At 40.5% G+C, this 9,956-nt stretch overlaps 1 protein-coding gene across 2 annotated transcripts in view; it reads right to left on the bottom strand.

Annotated features, from left to right (window-relative positions):
* Positions 1–496: 496 nt before the first annotated feature.
* The window catches only part of PTCD2 (pentatricopeptide repeat domain 2), a 30,994-nt gene continuing 21,534 nt past the window's right edge, over positions 497–9,956 (bottom strand). For both annotated transcript variants that reach the window (XM_028089620.1, XM_028089621.2), the window contains 2 exons: positions 4,928–5,041; positions 497–1,502 (listed from right to left, as the gene is read on the bottom strand). In XM_028089620.1, the coding sequence (XP_027945421.1) occupies positions 1,278–1,502; positions 4,928–5,041 (339 nt within the window). In that variant the 3' untranslated portion in view covers positions 497–1,277. The remainder of the gene's footprint in view (positions 1,503–4,927; positions 5,042–9,956) is intronic.

Genomic DNA, 9,956 nt, shown 5'->3' with positions numbered 1-9,956 from the left:
GAGCCTTTACCTAGTATTCTATCTCTGAAGAGACCTAATATGCTCTACTGGGAAGGGTACTGGACTAGGAATCTGGATTTTCCTTTCAGCTCCACCCCCAACAAGTTACACCAATTTGGACCAGTCATTTCTTTCACCTGAAAGATGACGGAATTCAGTTAGGAGACTCAGAAGATTCCTCCTACTCTAAAACTGCTGATTCTATGATCAATTCTGGACTCTGAAAAACAATCAAGTTAAAAGCAAACCTTAGTTTTTGAAACAGCACTGAAGGAAGCATGTACAGAAATCTAGGAAGACAGCTGAGAGGCGTGAACATCATGTGGGCCTTTAGAAACAAAAGGCACAACTCACCAGTGCTGTGTTTCAAACCATCACGTGACAGATCAGGACGAGGAAGCTTTAACCTGCTGTCATGACACGTTTATTTAAAAAAAAAAAAGCATCCCAAGAGAAAAGAGATCATTATTAACACGACAAACTGTAGAACCAAATATTTATGATCCACATTAAAAAAAAAATACAGACAGCATTATGTGGTTTTTATTGGCACTTATTTTGAAAAAGCACATGGCCTGCCCATGACCACAGCAGTAACCATTTAAATTTTAGTTTATTGATCAGTTCTGAGAGCTAAATTCTGGGTTAGTTCGTGCTGCTGAGAAAACAACCTCAAGATGTTTTCTCAGGAATATTTTCTCTCATTTTTGAGAAAATTTGACACTACTGAACCTTAAATGAAAATTTCAAGTCTGTATGCAGGTTCACAGTATCTTATTTGGGGTCACAGATAAATGATGATAGAAGCAGTGAAAAAATCCTAGGCTATTGCCCAGTGTGGCATGATAAGTTTCAGACCTCCTGAATTCAGCAAAGGTGTAATTTGCAAGCAACTACTCCCCTGAAAATTCACTGAAGTTGACCACCTAGGGTGAATTCCTTCCCACTGGTGCTTACTGGGTTCTACTCTGGTACCGGGAGCTGGACTGGAGACCACAGGCATGTTCCTTCATGGATCCTCGGAAGTTTACACAGGGGAAGCGTCCTTCCTAAAGGAGTGGAGCTTTCTGCTTTATTGTATTTAGATCTTCACAGCGGCACAACATTAACTTCTCCAGTCAGCATGCCAGTTCTCAATGAACTCAGAAATTTAAGGAGACCAAGTGTTTGTTAGTATACCATCCACTGGAGTACAACCCCTGATTTCTTAGGAAGCCATTAACTCACTAGAAGCAGGCCCTTTCCAGCTCAGACCCATGGTGGGTTTGAAGCTAGGGTTACTCAGCCCACAGGGACTGGTTGAGTGGCTGGAAGGTCCGATGGCTGACTGTCCTCCTGTTTAATAGCATCATGTGGGATTTCCTGTCCCCAGGGGTGTAGCAGAGCAGAGTATCCAACGTGTAAGTGGTGACCTGGCCATTTATGTGCAGTTTCCCATAGATCTCATCAAATCTGGCTAGAAGGGCAGGCACATCCTTTACTTTTTTCCTTGCTTTGGCCAGCTGGGAAAAAGAAGAGCAGATCATTATGTATCTGCAAGATTTCTTCTTTGTTCTTCTTATCCTCCAAGAAGCAGAGATACAAATGCATAAAAATATATACTGTATACCTATAATGGTGAAAACCAGGGTACCAGGGCACACAGAAGTATGAACGGATTCCATAAGCTATACACAAAATTCAGAATTAGTACCTGAAAATCATTCCTAGTATCTCATAAAAAGGTGGTACATAATATACAATGAAACATATCAGGATAAAGAGTCAAATAGCAATGGAAACAAAGTTTGCCCAATTTAAAAATCAGAGCAGGAAGCAAATTATGTAAAGGTTTATAGCACATGGTAAGTTTTCTGGAATTCATTCTAGAAGCCATCCGAAGGTCCAAATTAGGACATGATCTGACTTAGGTTTAAATGGCTGTGTAGAGAAATTGAGGGTGGAGACTAATCTGGAGGCCAGTATCCTAGTCCAGATGAGAGAGGATGACAGTCTAGACTGGAAAATGTATACACAAGATGAAGAAATAGATGTGTAACAAGTATATCTGGGAGGTCCAACTGAAAGGATTTATTATTGAAGAGGTCAAGGAAAGGGAAGAATCAAAAACATCTTCCCAATTTGGGCTTTAGCAACTTGGTGACGGGTGAGGTCATTAACGGAGACGGGGAAGATGGGAAGACCAGATTTGGAGGGGGAACAAGTCAAGAGTTCTGTTTTGGACATGGCTGAGATGCCTGTGAAGGATCTAAGTGGGTAAGTCAAGAGACTGTTGGATATACACCAATATGAAGCAAGGAGGGGAGGTCTAGACCAAAAGTATAAATATCAGAATCACAAGTGTGTAAGTGCTATTTAATTCTACAAAAATGGGTGAGCTCTAAATTATAATGCAGAGCTACTTTCTGAACAAAATCAATATTTTACTTAGTTCAGTCCTTATTACTGATACAACCCGTGGCACCTGGGTGACTCGGTTAAGCATCTGACTCTGGATTTTGGCTCAGGTTAAGATCTCCGGGTAGTGAGATGGAGCCCTGCGTCAGGCTCCCTGCTCAGTGGGGAGTCTGCTCTCTCTCTCTCTCTCCCTCTCCCTATGTCCCTCCCCCAACTTGTGCACACGCTCTCTAAAATAAATAAATCTAAAAAAAAAAAGAAAAAAAACTTCTCTTTAAAAAAAACGAAATGATACAACCTAACAGTTCTTGATGAAATTTATGTATATGCAAGGTCCCTAAGAAATCCTCTGGTCATCTTCTAAATATATAACCCTATTTGCTGCCAGCATACCCTCTTTTCAAACAAGGGATCCCCACTGAACCTTCAGGTAAGAAGTTCCAGCACTTGATGTTCTTAAAAAGAATAGCTTTAGTCCCCACCTCATGCTGAAGGTGAAGTGACTTAAGGTGAAGCACATGGTTTCCAAAAGCAGCCAAGCAAATATACCAAGCTGGAGATAACCTTGCTCTAAGTGCATATACCACATCAGTTCTCTCCTATCACTACACAAATATCAAATGGTGTCACTGGGATCATTCTACAGTTTAAGCAGAAAAGAGATTGTACTCCACTGTTAGTTGCAAAAATGAAATCAGTGAAGCAACAGCGACGTCTGGAGTGGTTTTAGTCATAGTAATTAAAAAAATCAGTAATTCTGTTCAACACTTCTCTGGTGGTATAATAGCACCTTATCACCACACATGAATCATCTTTAATAACTGTTGGTATCAACACTCAACAGTGCATTTGTAAGGTGCAAGTTTTACAGTGCAAGGGTCTCCACACGCACCCTCACAAGCATCCTTAGAGCCAGCTCAAAGGCTGCTGGAGTCAGAGGAGTCATTTTCTTCTCAATAGCAGCTCCCTGCGCGGCCTCACAACAGCCAGGGAATACAGGCAACTACAGGTGGAGCTTTTTAAGTAAATCAGTCTTACAGACTTGGGGGGAAGAATCAGATAAAAATCAGTATTTTTCAATGTGGACTTTGTTTGGATGCTTTAGTCGTATAATTGGACAACATATTGATGGAGCAGGTCTAAGTAGAGTGATTGACATCAGTGCTATTGAGAAAACTGAAGTTGTGTCAGTAACGGACGCACACAACCATGCCCTTTAAAACCTGTTTGCATTTCCAGTTCCCCTACATTTTTTTAAACACACTCTGAAAGGGTTTGGGTGGATCACAACCTACAGAAAGCTAAGAATTTGAATAAAAGAAGCTTTAAATTAATCGTATCCCGTTAGTTTCCTGACAAGCTCCCTCTGCCAGCAGGAAGAAGCCTTTGGGTGGAAGTGTGAAAACGGGAAGGGGCTGGGAGGGCAACAGTGTGGCAGAGGGGGAGAAAGGAGCCCGCGGTGCTCCACCACCAACCCTGCCATCTCAGACGCCAGCAGGGACCTGTACTATCAAAAGGCAAGGGAGGGAGGAAGAACCAATCAACAGGCCCCTTCATAAGTCAAAATGACAATACCAATCATTACTAACAAACTGATCACTGCCAGTAATTTATGACTTCCTTACAGTTTTTTTCCCTTTAGCTATAGATGTATAAATTACTGAATTTCAAATGACTTACAGTAACTCCTCTTTGTGTGCTTTTTTTTTTTTAAGATTTTATTTGTCAGAGAGAGAGAGTTAGCGAGCACACAAGCAGGGGGAGCAGCAGAGGGAGAGGGAGAAGCAGGCTCCCTGCTGAGCGAGGAGCCCGATGCAGGACTCGATCCCAGGACCCTTGGATCATGATCTGAGCTGAAGGCACATGCTTAAACGACTGAGCTGCCCAGGCACCCAAGACTTTTCTTTTAGGATGAGAGATACTGTAGCTGATTGTTTGCTGATAAGAATGATCCATAGGGAAGGGGATGTTAATGATGCTCAAAAGAGAGTAAGACATCTTTTGAACTGATGCCCTGCAGTGGGTTAGAGGGATGCGCCCCGGGGCTCAATGGGGGAACCTGCTCTAGAGAGGTGTGGGTAGTCACCACGGCCTCAGCAGGGAAGCTGAGCACACAGGGACAGGAAGAGGTTGTCTGTGAGGCAGCAGTTCTTTGTTGATTGCCTCCATTTCCTCCATGAAACAGGAAGCGGGGGGGCAGTGGGGAGAAGGCACTGGAAGCTTGAGGAGAAAGGAAAGAGAAAAGGGGAGCCGGGACCCAGGAAAACAGTGTGTGTGGGGGGGTGGTGGGGAGCGGGATGGTGAGAATAATGTAAAAGGACAAAGTTTTTCTAGAATTTCAGAAGGCATTTTCTGTTGCAAGAAAAAAATTGTTGCACCCAGACACAGAAGTCTTATAACAGGAAGAAGAGAGAGGTTGTCATATTTGACACTCTTTAAGGTGGCAGCCTGGAGAATGAAGACAGTAAGTGCACATTTTAATGAGAGCCCTTTCACCTTTAAATGATTTCTGCAGCAATCACATACTCACCACTTCTTCTGAGAACTCTTGTCTTCTCACAAATTTTGATAAATTTCCCTCTGCAGCATTCTTTAGTATCTCTATCAGGGTTTTCAACATATTTGCCTGGATATGAATCAAAATCTGAATACAAAGAACAAACAAGCAGAAACAAGACTGAGCCAGTGCTTAACAATGAGATATGTACCCTGCTACACAAGCCTACATTTATAGGCATCTACCTGCTTTCATGTTATTTCCTAATTCATTCTCTTGCACAAGTTCAAAAATGCTTCAAATATATGTCTATCAGCCAAAACTTATTTTCCAATAGCTAATCAAAAACACCTCAACTTCAAAACTTGCTTAAAAGTAGAAATGCAGAAAAAAGGGATGGTGGAGTTTGGCATGTTTGGGCTTGAATCCTGGCATGGGCCATTACCAGCTCTATGACTCTGGCCATGTATTTAATCTCTTCCAACTTCTGTATTTGTAAAATGAGGAAAATAGGTTTACATCTTACATCTGAGTTATCGTGAACGTCGAATAAAATGCCAGCATACAGGAGGTACTCAAACATTACTATCAGTTTCTTCCTCCCTATTCCTTCTAGATTCAGAGGAGAGGACAATCACACAATCTTGTAAGACTGACTCTGGGGAAAAAGATACCTTTACCTTTGTTTATTTAGGTTTGGAAATTGTAGGCAAATCAGTTGCTGCAGGTATAAAGTGGAGGCTGGTTCAAGGCTTAATGAGGTACACCTATTTACACTGCAGCCATTAAGGAACTTTCAAGACTGGGTACTGTACTTTGGTACCACTAAACTACCTTCCATCAGACACACACAATTAACACAAGAAAAAGAAAAACACATTTCCCAGGCGCCTGGGTGGCTCAGTCTGTTAAGCATCTGCCTTTGGCTCAGGTCATGATCCTGGAGTCCCAGGATGGAGTCTGCATCAGGCTTCTTGCTCAGCAGGGAGTCTGCTTCTCCCTCTGACCCTCCCCACTTCTGGTGCTTTCTCTCTCTCACACTCTCTCAAATAAATGAATTAAAATCTTTAAAAAAAAAACACACTCATTTCCCCCCCTCGTTACCAGTATTCACTAGTACAATTTGAAAAATACAGAAAAGGCCAAAGAAAATAAGAATAAGCCAGAATTCCCCAACTAATGTTATCCACTGTTTAATATATTTGGAAGGTAATACATGAAATTATAGTTTACTTTTTTTATTATACAATTCTTATACAATGAATATTTTCTCATTAAGAAATTATAGAATAACTCATTTTAATAACGAATGCATAGCAATCCATCATATACCTACAATGATTCATTAATTTAACAATACCACTCTTCAATATATTGATAAATGTGCATACATTAAAAAAAAAACTTGTTAATTTCTAAGACTTGATTTTCCCAGAAGTGAAATTACTAAGTCAAAGGAGGTAAACATTTTAAAGGCTCTTGATCCTTTGGAAAAGTAGTGTTTCTGGAAGAGCTATTTCTTTTTTTATAGCAAACCAGCTAAGTTCTTTCTATAGTCCATTTTATAACAATTTAAGTTTGTTGAGCAGTTGATCAGGATGAGGGGTTATCTTTGGTCCCAAAGAACAGAATGAAATGATTCCAAGAAGACTAAATCCAAAGAACCTGATGTAAGTTCAGTGTTCTAAAGCAAAGGCAAAATCATGAGCACACCTTTCATTAGGAAGCAACACTCCATAGGTTTCTCATATTCAAGCAGAAGCACTGACTGCCTTTGGTCCAGACTATTTTTTCAAGGATATCCGTATAACCAACACCCTGGAAAGACATACACAGTGCCACATGCAGAGAAAAGGACAGGAATGCTTACTGCCCATTTTGAAAGATCCAAATTCAAGATTCCTCTCTTAAACTATAACCTCCTGTATGTCAAAGAGGAATAAAGACCTGTGTCATCCTGTGGGAATTGGGTTCAAGAAACTGATGCAAAATGCTAATGTTGTGGCTACTACTACTGCTCTAATTAATAAACTATCCTTTACCTCTCGGTGCCTTGTGAACTCTACTAGTATCCACAAAACTATGGAAGGTTAACTCATTAGCTTAAAAGTAGGGTAAAATCTCTGACTCCCAATAGTACTTCAAACTCTTGTTAATAAAAAACAACTGACTGGGTTGGCAGCTGTCCTATTGAGGGCAAGGAGAAGTCGCCCTTGTTACATGTTATGTCTCTAGTGCCTGGCACCTAGTAGACCCTCTACAATAATGAATGAGAAGGAGAGCTGAGGTCCCCTAGCAATTTACACAGATAACCTCCAGGAGCTCCATGCTAGAAACTATTAATGATGTGCTCCTGGAAGGTTTCAACATCTCTTCTTAAGTTTTCCCAATTTCTCTCCCTGCCTCCAGCAACTATCTCTGATTCAGAAGGGATTTCAAGAGTCAAGTTCAATACCTTGCAATATACTGATGAAGGGCAATATAGATGAGGCAGTTACTGATGAAAAGCCAAGAAAAAATGTAAAGCTAGGAGAGCTTATCTCAGGCTGAAACCTTAGGTTATGGTTAAGGAAAACTAGATCAAAGTACAGCACACTGCTTTAATCTTACAGATTTCAAACAAAAGGTTAGGAAAATGAGCAAGGAATAGGGGGAATTTAGGTAAGAAAAACCATTCAAACAACTACGGAAGGACACTTCCTGCCCCTCTGATTTTCTGAAACCCCAAGAAATGTTCACAAATCATTGGATGCCTTTGACCAAAAGAAGAGAAGCCCTGACCATGCAGTAATTTGCATTTCGTCTTTTTCTTTTCAAGTTTGCTATATTTGAAGTAGGATATCATAGTGCAGTAGAGGCTGCCAGTTTTCTAAATAATATCCATTCCCCCCCTTTTTTTTTTTTGACTAACGGAACTCCCTAACTTCAACTGATGCTGTCATGTACAAAACTCAAAGACTATTTCTCAGGTTTCTTTCTACTAGGTATGGCCACAGGATTATATTCTTGCCAGTAACATGTAAGTACAAGTGGCTGGTGAGACATTTGGGAAAGCATCCACAAAGGGGCCTAATTTCTTTGTCCTCCATTCTTCTTACTTCTTGCTGGAAAAGGTGTAATGGATGGAAATCATATGCTCAGGATGGTGTTGTGAAAATACAGAAAGAGGCTGGGTTCCTGATGTTACATGTCACACCAGACCCAAACTGACCATCTCTGGTTTTCTACATGGAAGAAGAACAAAGCTGTATAGATTCTTATTTTTCTCAGATCTACATTACTCTCAACTAAAATGCAATTCTTAACTTCCACATACAGGCGAGATGCTGCCACAAAGAGATTTATGAGAAATGAGTTCTGTCTCCTTGCCTACCCCCATGCAGCCTAGGAGACTTCCTAGCGTGGGCTCTAACCTTAGGGTGACCTTAGTGACTGGAGAAAGGGGTACTAAAACATTTATCTGTGTTAACAAATAATGATAAAAGCAGCAAAACTAACCAACTGCCAATTCCCCTGCAAGGTAATTCAATTCCAAAATGGGTGTCCACTTGGAGACATGCCTTATTTCTAGAGACATGATTAGAATTCAAATAGCATCAGTGGAAAGCTACCCCATGTTGGTCTTGGCTACTTTCAAACATATTTAGAAGTGGAAATTAATCCTTCGATATTGATCAACACTGCTAAAGAGGGGACTATAGTTCTTTTGAGACTGATGGGTTTAAATTCAGGGAGCAGAGCCAACATGCATGTGCCTCAGTGAGATCATCTGCTAAATCAATTCAGTGTGTAGCAAGTATTAGCTGGGAAAATGGAAAATCAGGCCCTCTGGGTCATATTGGCAGCAAGAGCAATTTTGATGAAAAGAAAATTAAGTTGAGGGGAGAAAAGTAGGTGAGTTCAAATTCCAAATGGCAGCAGGAAAAAATTTTAGTATAAGACATTAATTTTTAAAGTAGATCAGAAAAAGAAACTTCATTTATTTCTGCTACTACTGACTGAACAGACTTTCTACTCAGCCTATTTGTGAGGTTTCCATTTCTTAATAATTAACAAATTGCCCTTAAGGATTCTAAGTAGATGACTCAGCCTTAGAGAAGCTAGGGCCCATTAAATCAGTTTTTAAAAACCTGCTCTAATAACAGAGATCTGAATCTGAAAGATTATTAAACCTGAGAACGGCACCCATCTCTTTTTCAATATCCCTAAGGAAGCCAAACCAGGTTTACACTGAAGTATGACAAACTTAGATTGGACATTTGGAAATAGTTCCTGAGTGAGCATTTTTAAACAATAAAATGGTCTTTAAGTTTCTGAACAACATACACTTCTGTGACCCAATTCATGGACGGGACGATTCACATTCAAGATCAGTTCAAGGTTCCTTACAGAGTGCTTGCCCAAAACATGCCCATTCCACCAAGTTTAACTGGCTACCTTTCCTTTCTAGCTCTCAGAGAAGCGGAGCTACTCCTGCTGCTCTGGCTCATGAGCATATTCCCACCATGCTCTGGATTTCTCCTCTTACTATTAATCAATAGCTTCATTCTCAGCAGCCTATGCTTTATTTCCAACAAAGCACTTTCTCATACGAAAACAAAATTATTACTAGATTCTCATAACCACTGCAACAGATAGCCAAGGATTGCAAGAGATGAAGCATCTAAACTCAAGGACATGGAGTACATGTACTACCGGCACCTTGGCTTTTTGACATCCAATCCTATGTCCTTTTCATCACTCAGAAGGAGTAGCTAATCCCAATCCTGGATAAAAAAAGACACAACCCTTGTCTCTCTAGGTCTCGAGTGGTGGGGAAACTCCTTGACTTTGTAGTCAAACATACCTGTGTTAAAACTCTGACTCTGCTACATAATTAGCTTCAAGGACTTGGGTGATCTACTTACTCTTTGAATCTCCATTTTCCACATGTATGATATGGCCAGATATTGTTTCTACAGTATCATATAAAATGAGCCAATGAGTATTAAGTAGCTAGCTGAATTAAAACTCTGCTAATCTGTATCTCTTCAATTTCTCACCACCAATCCTTATTGATCCC

Source organism: Eumetopias jubatus, unplaced genomic scaffold, assembly GCF_037043125.1.
Source record: "Eumetopias jubatus isolate StellerSeaLion01/CBP00866 unplaced genomic scaffold, mEumJub1_p1.0 scaffold_5, whole genome shotgun sequence".
Classification (NCBI taxonomy): Eukaryota; Metazoa; Chordata; class Mammalia; order Carnivora; family Otariidae; genus Eumetopias; species Eumetopias jubatus.
The sequence above is the reverse complement of the archived record's forward strand: the minus strand, read 5'-3'. Positions and strand labels throughout refer to the sequence as shown.